Source organism: Dinoponera quadriceps, unplaced genomic scaffold, assembly GCF_001313825.1.
Source record: "Dinoponera quadriceps isolate SergipeBrazil2010 unplaced genomic scaffold, ASM131382v1 scaffold589, whole genome shotgun sequence".
In the NCBI taxonomy this organism is placed as follows: Eukaryota; Metazoa; Arthropoda; class Insecta; order Hymenoptera; family Formicidae; genus Dinoponera; species Dinoponera quadriceps.
Genome location: NW_014554985.1, coordinates 483,407 through 500,595, shown reverse-complemented (window position 1 = coordinate 500,595; position 17,189 = coordinate 483,407). Strand labels below are relative to the sequence as shown.

The following is a 17,189-nucleotide window of genomic DNA, read 5'->3' as shown; positions in this document are numbered from 1 at the left end:
CCTCGTATCCCTTCCCGAACTCGTAAAATTCGTCCCCTTCGTTCTCTCGTGTCTATCGAGGAAATCTGAATTCTGTTAAATTAATGTAAAGTAACCGTCCTAATTATGGGTCATTTAGTGTTAGAGTAACTTTCGTTCATTTACAAAAATTCGACGGTTGAATATTAAAAGGAACTAGGAATATCAATGTCAACAATAAACATAATGGATTTTAAACAAAATCGTGCGATTTCAAGTTGATTGATTTTAAAACAAAAAATAATAATTAGAAATGTTAATGTGTAAGTCCTAATTATAGGTCAGTAAATTATGTCGCGTTTACCCGTCATAGGATCTGTTATAGGATATTTTATTTACTCAATTTTGAGTCGAGAGAAAAAAACATATTAAGTATACGAGGTATTAGATTTTTTAAGAAATACAGCAATTTTTTTTTTATAATTCTATTAAATATAATATGCAGTAGGTAAGTAAATGATATCCTACATTTTTTTTCTTAAATAGCTACAATATTTCTGAATGTAACCTTAGAATACAGTAAATGAACTAAAGAATATAAAAAATATTTGTCCCATATTTTCATGATGTGTACTATTCCAATACATTAATGAACTAAGTTTGACCTGAAATTGGGATTCAATTCATAAATGGGACCGTTACTTTACTATAAGACTTCTGCAAAATATAGACGATAAGCCGGCATTTAATTCCGCGTGTGATAAATTTGAAATTTAGTCAAATACAATGAACTTAATGAAACGAATCATTTTGAAATCTGTGAAGAATAAATTAATTCGCCGAAATAAATGTTGAAAATAGATTGATCACACGCCGAATTAAATGATGTGACATAATTTACGCAACTATGCTGCACAATACACTTCTCCAACGTAAATCTTTCTCTTCCGTAAATCGTGTTTTACATTACAATATAATCCGTCGGTTCTAGTTAGCATCTTTTTCTTCTGCTTCTTCCGTGCTTCTTACGAGATGTACAGATAATTTCCATTCATCTTGTAGGTCGGATATTATTAGTCCCATTTGTTCCTACGTCTTTTATCGAGGGGTCGAGAAAGCAGCGCGTTCTGTATCGCAGGCGGTTTAAAAGATCGTTAAATAGTGACTCAGCTCATAGAGAGAAAGATGACCATGTTACATCGTGTGTGTGTGTGTGTATGCGCGCGCGCGTGTGACCGAATAGTTACGGATATCAGGGAACACGAGATGTTGCTGTGAATAACATTAATCTTCTCACTGGGCGTGATCGCCGTAAAGGACAGGGCCGCCGGTCGCGCGATGCACCCATGAGAAAATATACGTTCGATTATTCAAGTATCTCTCTCCCTTCATCTAACGCTTTTCATCGGATGACTTTTAACGGTAAATTCAAAACGCGTCTCGCTTTTGCCGCTTCGTTACACGAGAAAGAAAGGAAATATTGCACGACATAATATCACTTCTCCGTCTCACGTTTCACCCCCTGTCTATTTATTCCCCGTTGCGTTTCGCTTCTATATCATCACGTCGAAAGAATACTTAGCGATCTTACAAATCTTACCGTTATTCGATTTAAAAACTTTTTTTGAAATTTTTTATTTTATCTTAACTGTCGAATGGTCAATCTTTTTCTAATTGCACGAGCAATGAGTCAGATAATATTTCAATGTATGCACAGTGCAAGTTTCTTATCAAACTCATTTCACCTTTCAACCTCCTTTAAAGTGGAATAATCCGGGCTCTGAATCATTGTCAAAATTTGGTGCCACTTTTAAACGCGACGTAGATCAATTTGTAATTTTTTTCATGATTTCTTTGTTACTTTGACTTATGGGCGATACATCCTTAAACGAGTCGACGAAGTTACACGTGGTTCCCAGGTTGTTGTGACTAACGCAGCGGAGGATTACTCCGTCGAATGTATCCGTCGGGGCGAGTTGAAGAATATCCCGCCGACACCGCCGACGCAACGTATAATGGCATTATCTCCTTCATTACCATCGGTATAAAAGGAAACACATCTCTCGCGAGGAGGAGGATATTTCTCGCCTCTCCGCCCACCGTATCGCGTTACCGTGCACGTCCTCCGCCGCACGCCGGTCAACGAAATGCTCGTCGAAATTCAACCCGAGATATTACATCGATTCGGGCTGGAAAAGAAGAGTGAGAAAAGGCAGCAACAGCGCAGCCGTTGCGTTTTCGTAAAAAATTAAACGAGCTTCAGCGGCCTCGAGTGTCGCCGCTTTCGATCGGCACACCATTGAAAAGACGAGTCGAGGTCAAGACGACGAATCACTCCCGGCGTATTCTCGACGCAAGCGCGATAAATTTTACCTCACGACTTACGTCTCTCACGCGGTTGTAAATCAAACGCTCTCTCGATTCGCCCGCGAATTGAGCGCGCGTCGGGGGCATAATTAACAGCGTCCGCGGGAAATGTGGGTTAACTGTCATATAATTGACCCCGCCAAGGCTTTATCAATTATCAAGGCGTCACACGCCGTTCGAGGGAAGGAAGAAATGAGCGTACGAACTCATTTCGAAAATCCCGCGTTCTCGTTACCTCGCCGCCTCGCGCTTTGCGCGCACCTTGTTACGCTCTCGCGCTCAAATCGACGTCGGCGCGGTCAGGTAACGTCGATTGAACCGGCTGCTGAAGATAACGAGGAAGACGATGGGGAACGGCGCGAGAGGAAAATACGTGACTCTCGGAGGAACGACCTTAAGATCTATGAGCGATAATCGCGTCTACCGGCGCGGGTTCAAGCGACGATAGTGCAGGTCCGACGAGATCGTCCACGCGCACGGTCGTCGAGCACGGCAAACGTCACGTGCAAACACACACCGGAACGTTCAATTCAGCCCGTAATTTAGCGCTGCTAAGCTGGCAGCCGCGAGACTGTCGCACAGCGTGTCAGAAGCGTGGAAGCGTGAATCGAATTTGATTCGACGTCGAAACGATTGATCACCCGTTGAGTTCAGTGAAAGTCCATTTATTTTATTTATTTATTTTGCTGCAATATCGACCTTTGTGATTTTTCGTAATTCGTATCGTTTGTTTAAATTGGCTGTTATTGTTATCCTTGATCATTATCATCAGTCGATAAGATAAAGTAATCATAATATCAACGATAAATGCTGAACAATTTTCGAAAATACTGAATCAAACTTCCTATTTTGCCCAACTCTGTTCTTGCCTCCTCAGGTTGGTGATATGTAGCAAAGCGTAAGCGAAAAGACTTTCACTTGCATCCTGGGGACAGAAATAAGGGATTCTGATTTCCTCCTCCAAAAAAAAGCATTTGGAAGGTCAATATGTATAGGTACAAAATTTATACAGTAATATAGAGTAACTGCGTTAATATATGTCGCATCTAAAGAAAACTTAATTTATCAAGTATTATTTATGTTTAAGGCAAATGAACTATACAAATAAAAACTATATATTGTCTACTACTGTAAAAGAACTGGAAATAAAAATCGACGTCGAGTCAAATTCGATTCACGCTTCCGCGCTTCAGAGTGGGACACGCTGTGCAACGGTTTCGCGGCCGCCGGCTTAGCAGCGCTAAATTACGGACTGAATTGAACGTTCCCGGCCGGTGTGTGTTTGCACGTGACGTTTGCCGTGCTCGGCGACCGTATGCGTCGGACGAAATATTTACTTGTTATATTTAACAGAAAAACTTTTAGAAACCCTTACATTTCTGCCATATCTCATAAAAACGAGACATATGACCATTCATGGGTGGGATATGTGGCTTCTAAAAAATTGACAAATAATACTTATAAATAAGACGTAAAATGACACAGTAATTTGTAAAATGTGCGTAAAAAGTTGATTAAGATACAAGAATGAGAAATAAAGAATATTAACAAGAAAAAACTGAAATCATAACACAATAACGTAACATAAAACATAGTGATTGCGGCGTAAATACCAGCAGTTACCTTATATATTTTCTTTATATATGTATTTTCTAATTTTTTCACTTCTAAATCCAAGATTGTAAATATATTTCTATCTCCGAGGTTCAAGCTTGCAGAGCAAGTCCTTCTTCCTTTTAAGACGTGATTAATGAATTGATTCGACGTTGAAACGATATTGAAATTACAGTCGGAGACGCGTCAATATTTAAACGTTTTCGAACAACGTCGAATCTAAACTTCGACATTGGATTTTCGACGTTGATTTGACGTCGAATGAACTACGTTTTTAACTGGAGGGTTGTATCTCTTTTTCTCTTTCTTTCTTTCTCTTTGCCACACCATCCTCGCCTTTTTCGTCAAATACACACGCATACACACACACCGATGCGCGGTAGAATCGTCGCTGGTCACGGTACTTATTTGTCGTAGCGAGTACCGTGTCGCGTCCAACCACGTGCCGCGCCGTACCATTAGATGATGTCATCGTCGTGAGCCGACGTTTCTCGACTTAGCCATCCTTAATTACCGCGCGAGTCGTCATTATCATCGCAATTAGAGAGACGGAGAGCGCCCGCGCCCGTGATCATTCTCCCGCGGATACGCTCTCCTCCTCCTCCACCCATCCGTCGTCCGGCTCTCCTCAAGCTCTCACGGCAATCGTTCATTCGCTTAATTGTTCCGGACGTTCGCAGAATACGCACCTGCAATACATACCTCGATTCCCCGCGGAAATGCGCCAGTAGACACTCGACTTTCGCTTTCTGCGATCGCGCGACGTTCGCGCGCGAGTGCTCGCAATTATCGTGCTCATTCGCTTAACGCTCTCCCGCTCGTTATTAATCGCGCGCGCCGCGCGATTTAGAGGTCGGATAATTATAATAATTGCGAGCGCGTGTACTCACCCCCGGGACCGTAATGGAGAGACCGTAATGGACTCTAATGGATCGTGGTGCACCAGGGAAAAAGATCAGTCGAAACAAACTCGGATCGAGTTAAACGAACTCGATCCCAGGGTTGTATACACGTCAACTGACTGCCCCGACTCTTCTAGCAAAATTCCCGTGTTCTTTTTTTATCTCCCGCTTAGGTAAAGCAAGCTCGAAATTTCGCTCAGCGAGCCGACCGTAAAGCTGACCCGACGCATGTATTAACCTTCCGCCAGAGGTAGAATTACGTATCATGTACTTAGATGAACCGTTAGGTATCATTCAAGAAACTACGTCTCACCGTGGATTAAATTTTGTTGTTCAAATTGTCATATTCGAGTGTCAGATTCAATTTTGCAGTTCAAATTAGTGCTGTCAATTTTGACTAACTGAGTAGTACCGAGTCTTTCAGTAAATGGGTTTTTCAGTAATAATAATTACACGATTAATTTTAAACGTCCTTACCTGTCACATATTTTGTAAAACATATTTTGTACTTACGTTAAAATTTTTCTACTAAATTTTTAACATACGAATTTTTAACGATTCGTATATCCAAGCGGTCGGAATTGACAGCATTAGTCCAAATTTCAATGTCAGATTTCTACGTCAAACTTTCATATCAGATTGCAGATTTGACTTGATTTTCTTCAATCTGACACGACTGCAGTTTTCGCAAGAAAATTTGCGTAATCATGAGACTTTGTTTCTTCATTTGATTTTTTTTTATCGCACAATTAGCACGTGTTTTCTTTCACTCTCGACGGAGAGACGAAACGAGACGAGACGCGAATCGACTAGAACGACATACCGCGACACAATATACACCACATCGCGGTTAGTCACGATTGACCTACTTGCGGGAGAAGTTCTTCGGTAAATCACGAGGCGACATGCTCGACGAGGGACTCTCTCGCGGATTCCCGTAAATCCTCGATGAGACCGTCGCGGCATATCGTGACAGCCCTCGCACGGACGGACAACGGTGCTCCGGTTCCTTGACACCGCAGATCGATGCACCGTCCGACAATTGTGCTGACCGTCACTTAGCCGTGTGGACCGCGTTAATTGATCGGTCAGCGAAATTATTACGTTGGCGTTCGGACAAGTCGCAAGGTCGCCGAAGGTTCAACGTTATATGCACAAGTTGCTCGACCGCTTAATCGAAAGGGAGAGATGCCCGACGTTCCCGAAATTATCTTGCTTTCTTCTGCAGAAAATTGTTTCACATCTCCTTTTTAGGAGAAATAGAAGGTGCACTTTTATTAATAACTTATCCACAAGTCTATTTCTCGTAAACTCTGTACGATGCAGAAAACACGTATTGCAACATTTCTATAAAGTTGGTTCCACTTTTCAAAATTTGAAAAAAATGAGCGAAGTTCTGGTTGCTCCTCAAAGAGTACTAAAGTTCTTAATCGATTTTACAAAATGTTCCGTCGAATAAAGCGGTCAAAATATCATATGAAAGGAAGGACCGACTTCATGATTGTGTAACTTTAAAATATCGTTCTTTTTTTATCTTAAATTTTAACGCATCGATTCTTAAGAATAATAAGTAGAATTGTTCGGAACTCTCCAGAACTTTCAAAAGAACACCAAAATTCCGAAAAAACATCATTTTTAGGAACTTAGAAAATTTCGTACGAAACTTTTAAAGTGCTGCAACTTTTCGGTTTTTGATCTTAACGCATTCAAAGGTGGACAAATCTTAAATTTCTATGAGAACAAAACAAGTTATAACAAGTTATAACAACAAAATTTACGTATTTTGATATCAGCATCCCTATGATATGATACACAATTCGTTCACAATTGTTCGTAAGTAAATCCTTCTTGTCTACGCCGTTAAGACAACTTACGACCAACCTTTATACTTAACTTTCATATGGTGTTTTGTGACCACTTTAATCGAGGGAATTTTCACTAAATTAATTAATTAAATTTAAAACTCTTTAGATAGGAGGAGGGAGGCAAACAGTACTCCACTCATTTTTTTTCAAATTTCGCAGAAATGAGGTCAATTTCACAGAAGTATCATCAACACACAACACGATAAAATGACAATATGTTTCTCCGGTATCATTATCACGGGAGTCACGACCGAGATTAATTTTCGAAAGAAACGGATCACGGCAATCGCGAGATCGAGTGGTACCGACATAAGACGCGGCGAATGTCACGAGGTCTGATTGGAAGTCGACAGACGGCATATCGGGACGGGTTCTTCAAATTTATATAGTATCCACACGGCGAACGGAATAATTCGCGCGACGACCCCGTCGACCAGTTTGTCGAGTTTCACATATGGCGAAACGGGCCTTACTGGAAAGCCGGCCGCGACGGCCGCCGCGGAACGCACCGCCCGGGGGCGGGAGAGGAAGCCGATAGCGGGAGGGGACGCGATCGTAAACAGTTTCATTGACCTTTATCGCGCATCTAGACGCATCCAGGCTCTATTCGCTCGATCGATATCAAGGGTCGTTCTAATACAGAGCGGGAAAACGACGTGAGCGTGCCTGTGTTCAAGTGTCTCCTCACACACCGGCTCCGCTTCACGAGCCGTGCCCTAATTGACCGGTTGGTCCACTTTATGCGTTCCACCGAACGCCGAACCGAACGAACGGAGCGAGAGAAATGCCATCGTACGTTTATCGATTTACTAACGATCGCACTAACACTGACCTTTACATCGCGCCTCTATGAATCTGGCCTTCGTCCCGAGCACGTCCCGCGGATTATCGAAGACGACCTGTTACACTGGCGGCGAGTCCGTCCTCGTGTTGTACGCAGACCCGTGGTATCACCGATACTACGGCTCGCAAGGAAGATAGATGCTTATTATCGGGCATTGTTAGACGAAAACGGGCGGCCCGCGAATGGTCTTACAATGAGATTCTATTCTACAGTAGAGATGGTAAATGTTTACTTTTAGGGGAACACCTCAGAACGACTCTAACCTTGACATACATGAGTAATAATAAGTATGAGCAATAAGTGTTGATTTTTTCATACTTTTGTACGCGTCATCACTATAACGTTGGTTTGTTAAGTTTGCTTATAACTAATAAATAAATGAATGAATAATAAATATTGATTTTTTTTTCACAGTGAAAAAGATCTGTACTTGTGTTAAAGTCGATCAGTTAAATTTTTAATATAACCGAGTGTTAATTTATATGAGTAATAATAAGTATGAGCGATAAATGTTGATTTTTTTCATACTTTTGTATCATTACTATAACGTTAAGTTTGCTTGTAAATAATAAATAAATGAATGAATAATAAATATTGATTTTTTTATACACAGTGAAAAAAATACTTGTGTTAAAGTCGGTCAGTGAAATTTTTAATATAACCGGATATTAATTTAACATATTGTATTTATGCTATTTCAATATTTTGTGGTGAGTCGATATTCAACATGTGGAAATATTAAAATAACATCTGTAAGTGTCAAAATAACACGTTTTATACTTCAGTATTGATATAGTTTAACATATTATAAATATTAATTTTGTGTGAATTTTTGACATAATATTGGTATTACTTTTCAACATATTCACTTTATGGTAAATCAACACGAAAATTTGCGTGGATCGTTTGAGAAACGTGAATGTGTCAAGTTTAACACAACATTCTTTACATTTCTTTTCTGTGTATATATGTGTGTATAATTTCTTTATCGTATAATTTTTGTTTAAACAATTATACCGGCTTTTTCATAGTGGAGGTTGCTCAGAAGCGTAATTTTGACAATATATATCAAAATCAGTGTCTGATAAGATGTTCCCCTAAAAGTAAATATTTACTAGAGATTTTCATTCCCTCTTCCTTCATTTTTTTCATTTCCTCTCACGATCCTCCGCTCGTTTCCGGATATCTGAAGAGATCCGGACTCCTAATTTTAAACGCATTGCGACCTCTAAATGCGCCCTTCTCACTCCAAGTTCCGTTTTTCTAACGCAACGAGCGCAACGTGTAACGCTGTTTCAGCTTAAGAACCAGAAAGGCACACTTAGCGTTCGACGCGCGTCCAGAATAAGATCTCTCTCTCTCTCTCTTTCTCTCTCTCTCTCGGTATCCACGAAGTCGATATACACAGCTCCGCAACTTGAAGTAGACGCGAAACGAGGCAGCGCGTGCCAACCGCGCGTGCAGGAATAACACTCGTCCCGAATGTTCCCTCGGCATAACTCATCCCTCACGGAGAGAGAAAGAGAGCCTCGTAACACGTCGCGTCGCTCGAGAATATCGCGGCCGGGCATGCGTGTTCGACGGATTTTTCCGCCGACGTGGTCGGAATCGTCGATCCGGTGGCGCGCCGGTCCGTTTAAATCTTAATCCTCGGAGGTACTGGCTTTTTTCGCTCATCTGTATACGGCAAGATCCTCCGGTGGCTCTTTGTTCTCGCAGCGCTCCTCTGGCCGCTATAAATCACCCCCTCGCTTCCTCCCGCGCCTCCCTCCCGCATCCGCGGGCGCAGTCGAATGCATAACTTACTTCGGCCGGCAGAGCCGAAGAGGAACGCGCGCTTCCGCTTATGCAACCGGTTGTTGCCGCTTTACGCGCGGTCCCCATTATGCCGTCGTTCGTGTGCGTACGCATTTACATGCCGAAGATTCACCCACCCGTTTTCAGCCTCATTCACCGCGACGAATGCAGATGCGTGCATTCGAGGATTATTGTCTCCTAATATGTTCGCCCCGTTCACGAAGCCGCCGCCATCGTCGTCGCGTACGTGCTTCAATGGAAGTCGTTGTACCGTTCCCGATACAAAGTTTCGTTCAGAATCTTCCGCACCGAGAGACTTCTCAATGAGATTGTTATGTCTCTCGTCGCGGAAGAAACTCCGTCCGCCACTCGTCTGTCGAGAGCGACAATCTCACGCGGTGAGCATGAGAGGGACGTTGCGGTATCGTGAAAGCGTCGATACTAATATTGAAACGAGTGGTTAATCACCGATATCGTTAGTGATACCGGTATCAGAACGAAAATATCGATACCGAGACTGGTATCAGAAATTGAAAAAATTTGAAATTAGAGGAAGTATGAAATGCAGGGACGTGTTCATCTTGCAAACTTCTTTTAAGGATTTCGTGCGTCTACGCATATTAATCTTACTGTGTCGTGTATCCACGTTAGGGTATTTAAACGAGCACGATCGACAAAGATGGAAATTCGAGGAGCGGAATCAGAAGCATAGTGGTACAAAGATATTTCTGCCTTCTGCACTAGACTTTCTACGATTCGTGATGTGAAAAAGAATGTGTTAAGGCTCCTGTGTTCTCGCTATAACTGTCCTTATTTAATGATGTCAGAAGCGAGAAATCGCATGCCGAAAATTATTGCGGTACACATGTAAATAAAACAATACACGCGCAAAATGACACTCTAGATCGACTCCGCACACTTGTAGAAATGTCCGGACTCCTTCCTTTTATTTCAACAATCAGTAAATAATCGTAGAATTAACGTAACAGAAATTAGGAGAAAAGATAGATTTAAAATATAAGTTAGATGTTAATTTTCAAAAATACATGATATCTTGAAAATCGACTGAGTAGAAAATTAAAAACGAAAGAATATCGAATCAAAATAGTACTATATGAATATAAATGACGGGAAAAAATAACGATATCAAAATACTCGATATTGGGAGAAAAATATCGATGCCAATATTATATCAGTAGTATCACACATTCCTCAGTATGTATACATGTATGTGTGTATCTGCGTGCGTGCCTAGCGGAACGGTGATCAAATTGGAAGATAAAATCGGATCGCGCGGCGATTACAGTAATTAATTGCGCTCCTGATTCTTAATTCGTCTCCTTGAATTTTTGAAAAATAATATCGACACAAAAATTCCCAGTACTGAAAGAAAAATATCGGCAACCAGTATTATATCAGTAGTATCGCAACATTAAATGTGTGTGTGCGTGTGTATCCACGTGTATGCCTGGCAAAACGGCGATCAAATTGAAAGATAAGATCGAATCGCGCGGCGATTATAATAATTAATTACGCTTCTAATTCCTAATTCCGCTTCTCGAATTTCCATTTTTGTCGACCGTGCTCGTTTAAATACCCTAAACGTGGACATCCGACACGTGTTATTTATTCTTGTAGACTTTCAATCTCACGATAATAAATATAACGAGAGCGTTCCCGCGCATAAATGAATAAAAAACAAAAATAGATGACTTATTCGCGAATTTTTTCCTCGTTAATAGCGTAGGTATTGGAGAGGCAGAAGAGACGCACGCCGACACGCCGGTAAATCGGTAGGCATCGTACGCGCGCGCGTGAGAGACCGGCATAATTATGTCATTATTATAAACGAGGGTCAGGGCGAAAAGATGTGAGATCGTGTGGGTAAAAAAAAGCCGAACGCTGACGCCATTGAGAGGAGAGCTTCTTTCTCCTTTTCCTCCTCCTCCAAGGAGAAGAAGAGTTTATAACCGCGCCCGTTCGCTACCGGGCTTCGGCACAAACTCGTAGAGAACGAACAGGTCTCACGGCGCGAATAATAATGCGCCGGTGGTTAGATGAAAGATAGGAGAGCGTGCTCGACTCCTCGACCACCCGTGGAATTCGACGATTTTCCTTCTTTTTTTTTTCTGCCACCCGAGCGCGCTTTTTTATTGACTCTATGGGAACCGGCAAGGGGACGTTACAGCGATGACGATGATAAAGTGGACTCGGAGCGGCCCGGCAAATGTTTGCCGGTTCGCCTTTAATAGCAAACCTTTCGTCGTCGTCGTCGACGACGAAGTTTCGGGGCATAAGAAAGAGAGAGAGAGAGAGAGAGAGAGAGGAAGAGAGAGAAAACCCCACCGGATGTTGGTGTAGCCGAGTGGTGGTGCGAATGGTACGACACGACGCAAAAACGATTCAGACGGTGGAAATCGATGGAACCGAGAACGACGGCGGGCCTGCTAATGATTCATGCGCTTCGGACGCGCGATCGCCAGACGGAGAAATTAATTAACGATGAGCATAGGGACTGAGAGGGAGAGGAAGGGGGGGGGGGATAATCGTCGCTCGTTCTATCGACGATGCTGAACAAATCGGGGGCGCGAAGGAGGCGCGTGGTACCGAGATTCTCTCAAGTGCTCCGCGTAGAATCTTTTCTGCGCTCGACGACGACGTCGTTGAGACGATACGTCGGGAACGAGCCGCTTCCTGCTTCTGAATCCTTGGTATGCTCGCTGTTATTTAGGGGGTATCATCAGACTGCATAAGCGGACGAATTGAGGCAACTCGTTGACGGAATTATTTAAATGGAAGCGCGACTCGCCTCGTGAGATGCGCGTCTCGCATAATCATTAGCGGCGGCGGCCGCCTACGTACATTCGATGTTCTTTTTTTCTCTCCCCACCTCTCTCTCTCTTTCTGTCCCGTTCTATTTCTCCACTCGTTTGCTCGAAGTGTCTTTACGAATTGCGAAATCAACGGTTAAAGTAAAAGCGAGAGGCTGCACCGGCACGGGTAATCGGTCGTGTCAGAGTGAAAGATCTCTCAAGAGAACGATCGTGAGTCAGCAGAGCGACACGACTTCGCCGATATATCGTACTCGTCTGAACCAGGATTGTCTAAGCGTAAAATAGTTTACATCTATGAGTAGACGATGTAAATTATATGTTATCTATGTATATGTATATGTCTATGTACGTAATGTAATGAAAGTTTGACCATTCATTATAACTTTACCATGTTTAATGTTGAATATCTTCGTAATTAATATCAGCATCGAATACGTGAACTATTTTGAAGCTTCAACTAATTTAGTCTAATAACTTATCCTTTCGCTTTGCATAATGTTAAGTAGTTTATTATATTTTACTTAATTTACATTGTGTCTACGAAAGAGTCCGTGTAAATATCACATAGACAGTACGTAAGATATCCATGTAGACGTAATCTTCAAATCTACGGCACAGCCATAGTCTAAACCGAGGTTATCAAGCAATATAGTTGACAACCGCCAACTATATTAATTTTACGCTATCACGGTCGTAAATTACTCAGCCGACAAATGTGATATTTCTGGCTGATGCTGAGCGCGACGTTGGGAAAATTTATTTGTATCTTAACCAGCAGTCTGCGCTTTGTCAGTTTCGGCTTGCGGTAATATCCGTCAACGATAATATTGACCGAGATCACGCGCGCGTGTTCATCATCTCGCGATGAAGATTTCTACTTTATACTCCGGAGTTCTATTAGGACCCGCCTGTCAATTTACACCACGCGCACACACACACAACATGCATACAAATATACATAAACGTACCGGCGCATGTGAGAAATCGCTAGCAACCACTTGTGCAAGGACCGTCAAAGCTACGTTGGCACTTGAGGCGTATAAACTTTGAGACGAGGCGCTGTCAGAAGTTTTCGTCACGGTCCGTACGTCTGTTCCGTGTCGCGGTGTTCATAATAGGCGAAATCGAATATTGCACGCGCGCGTGTTCCTCCTAGCCCGGCGAAACTGAGGCTTGGCAGAAGCTCGAGAGGGAGAGGGAGAGAGAGAGAGAGAGACTTTATGAGAGACGGAAAGGACTCGCGTAATACGCCGGCTATATCTGGATGGACGCTCGTATGTTGTTCTTGTGGTTAATTTCGCTGTTCCTAGTTGCGACGTTGGTCGGGGTCATCGGCCTATGCGGGTAACGAAGTAACGGCAGACCCGACTGATTTACATGGTGGCTTAATGACTCGCACTAAATTTAGTCGCGGCCGACGATCAGCGCGGCTCATTGTTCTAATTATCCGCTGTAACGCGGCTTACGGCCGCCGCCGGGACGAGCACGATTGCTGTTATTGGTAAAGCCATTACTCCCGATAATTGCTCCCCACGCAAACGGATGAATTAAAAGCGGAGCGCGAATTTCTTTTTTTTGTTTTTTTGGGGGGGGGGGACCAGAAATTTCGCCGAATCGAGCTTTGAACCTTTATCTCTTTACCGCGCGAGCGTATTCGATTGACGGAATATCGCAATTCCATCGTGAAAACGTAAAAACACATTTTACAAAAAAGTGTTGTTTTTTCACAGTAAACAAAATTTTTGTGTTAAAAACGATCTATTGATATTTGTATGTTACTTTAATCCGGGAATTATCGTTCAGACAGTTGAAAGTTGCTATTATGAACAAAATATAGCGTATTATTGATTGCTCCATGATTTATTGTTATTTAGGAGCATTATTAATGTAAATTTATTCGCTACTTATTGAAAAAAAAAGGGGAAATGAAAAAAAAATTTGAGAAACGGAATAAGCACATCAAGTATCCGTGATTGTTTACATAAAAACAAATAAGGTGACTATTCCCGGGTTAACAAGGTGAATATGTTAAAAAATAATATGTTAATAAGGTCAATACATTAATATGTTAATTTAACATGTATTATATACTTGTTAACATATTCTTCATTTTAAAGCAACGCAAAAATTTCAGCCGTTTTTAATACGAGATTTTTTACTGTGTGCTTTTTTTAAACTTTCTACCAACTTTATGTTGTTTGCGAAAACAAAAGTATCGAATCGGACTTATCGGGATTCTCCTCGTCGTCTGTTATTGCCGCTAATGAAAGACGCATTCACCAAGGGCGAACAATAAAACGGGTTAATACCGCGGTCACAGAGCGTTTAATTGACGCGCGTACGAACAAGGGAAAACCGTTAAATTCACGGCACGCTCGCGGCACGAAGCGACCGCGGGCCGCGACAATCGGATGTGGGACAATTCCGAACAAAGAAGGGCCCTTTTCATCGTCGCTTTCCTTGTTTTCACGCGCGGCTGTTCCGGCCGCGTGCCAACAACGTCGTTTGTGCGCTGTGTACACGGGAGGGACGCGGAGCCGGGAGCTTTCCTGCACTTTTAACACCCGCTACGCGCGCGTAGAGCTCCTCGCGTCTCATGAAAGTGGAGCCTATTATTAGAAACGATAGAATTCATAACAAAGGAACGGGGGGAGACGCAACCCTCGCCGCCTACCAGACGCGACATGATGCGTCGTTCCGCTCGAAAGGGCTCCACCGACGCAAAATTTCGCAGCTGCGTCAGAAGATCGACGTTCGTCGCACCGACCTCTTGTTTTTCACCAATTTGTCGACGAAACCACTTATTCTTAGCGCAGAAATTTATCCCTCGATCTCTCTCTTTCGATTGTCCGGATAAGGAATTGATTAAAACAATTTAAGTTCCAATGAAAATTTTTTAATACTATAGTTCGCTTAACATTAGTTGAAAAATAAAGTATATTTTATAGTTCTAAAATTCTGAGGGAAAAATCGTTTTTCCTCATTTTCCCACGAATTTCATTTTATTTTTCACTTTCTTTATGGAAAACATTAATATGGTAGGTTTTAACCAAGCATATACAGAGAAAAATTGTTTACTGGTGCAACAAATTGTTACAATTGTGGCAGAAAATGATTTGTTACATGGAAAAAGTAATTTTCCCGTTGTAGTGAAACGTCGTTGCGGCAACAATAAAATTCAATTAGCCTAATTAGAAATTAATGTTCTCAACGAATCTTTTTGCTGTCACTATACTAACAAAAAATTTGCCATGCCAGCGGAAAATGTTTCTCCGCGCATTTTTGCGCCTTTGAGACAGGAACCGGAAAAATCTGCGAAAAAACGAGAGAAAAACGCGGTTTATTCCGAAACTTTAAAACTATATATTATGTAGTATATACTTTACTAATTTACATGCCCGGAATTTTATTCGTCGAGACCTGATTCTTACACACGTTCACACGAGAACTCTTCCGGTTCTCCGATTTCGAAGAAGGCGCGGACGCTTTCTGGGACACTCTGTGTGCGTGCGCGACAGACTCGCTTTTGTAGGACAGGATATGCGTGCGACGCGAGGTACCTCCTAAAACGGGCGAGTCGTAAACTCGGGTAACTTCGCGATTAACCGTGCTGATGTAAGACGCGCCTCGGCGGGATCGTTAATTAATGCGGTCGAACCGCGATATCTACATAATTGCGGGAATTTCTGGCCGAGACGGCGACGACGACGTAACGCCGCGCTGGACTCTCATGCGCGCCAAAGCGACTCGGCCGACGCGCCGGGGTCTACGTAAATTATGCGTGCACTTAGACCCCCGGCGATAATGCAAATGGTATCGCGCGTCCGCGCCTCTCCGATGCCGGAATTCAGTAGCGTTAATAGTTCCACGGGTATTATCGCGAGAGCGCATCCTCGGAGAACGCGGCCGGCGGGATCATCCTCGGGAGGCAGAGCAGAAGGAAGAAGCCGGCTGTGATATTTTCCCGGGACATTACTCATTTTTATTGTAACGCGCGATTAAGCGAAAATCCCCTTCGAGAAACGCAAGCCGCGACTCGCGCCCTGCTCTGTTCTTCCTCTCTCTCTTTCTCTCCCCCCCCCCCTTCACGCTCTTTTTCTCGCACAGCGGAAACCTTATCGTCGGGGTTTATTACTTGGCGACCTAGCAATGATGAATCGAGGCTCGCGAGCTTCGTGCTCCAAATACCGGTATTTGCGCCGCGTGAGCGCTTATCGAGCGATGTGGCTGAAGTATGGAGCGATCTTCGAGCGAAGATTTAAAAAATTATTTCCAAATTTAACCTCAGTAAAAAACAAAGATATGCAAAAAAATAATAAATTGCGCAAAATGTGTCAATATTAAAAATATACAAGAAAAACGGAAAAGATTGCACACTCGCGAACATTCATACAAATTAAGACTCCTGACGAGAGTCCCGATGGCTTGTGCAAACAAATGACAGTAGTTTTACACTGCGTGGAACGATACACGTTAGAAAAAAAAAAGTTTGTTCGAAACAAGGATGAGTTTCTGAGCTCTAATGATAAACAATTATTTTTTTCCAGTCTAGGACAGGACATTCGGTAAAGTACAAAAATATAATACGGATTCCTACATGAATTTTCACAAATCATGTGAATTTCTATATGGATTTTTTATATTTTATGCAGTAAAAAATTTTATGTCAAATTTAATACATTTCACACGTCCCTAAACAGTCCACATAAATTTTTGTGTTGATCTAACACAAGGTGAATATGTTGAAAAGTAACACAAATATTATGTCAGAAATTAACACAATATTAATATATTAATCGACACTGAAGTATAAGATGTATTATTTTAACACTTACACATGTTGAATATCGACACAACATAAAATGTTGAAATAACATAAACACGATATATTAAATTAACATACGGGTATGTTAAAAATTTACACAAAAATCTTAACACAAAAATTTCAACAAAATTTGAGAATCGATTTTGATACAACTACGATTTTTTTTCACCGTGGATTCACACG

The 17,189-nt window shown here is 42.1% G+C and overlaps 1 protein-coding gene across 3 annotated transcripts in view; it reads right to left on the bottom strand.

Moving 5' to 3' along the window:
* LOC106742765 (limbic system-associated membrane protein-like) overlaps positions 1–17,189 on the bottom strand; it is a 105,781-nt gene that overhangs the window by 19,003 nt on the left and 69,589 nt on the right. Inside the window, exon 1 of one of the 3 annotated variants that reach the window (XM_014616011.1) lies at positions 5,711–5,822. The exons of the other annotated variants lie outside the window; for them this stretch is intronic. Within the exon in view, the coding sequence (XP_014471497.1) occupies positions 5,711–5,807 (97 nt within the window). The 5' untranslated portion in view covers positions 5,808–5,822. Of the gene's footprint in view, positions 1–5,710; positions 5,823–17,189 lie in introns of those variants that run through there. 3 annotated transcript variants of the gene reach the window in all.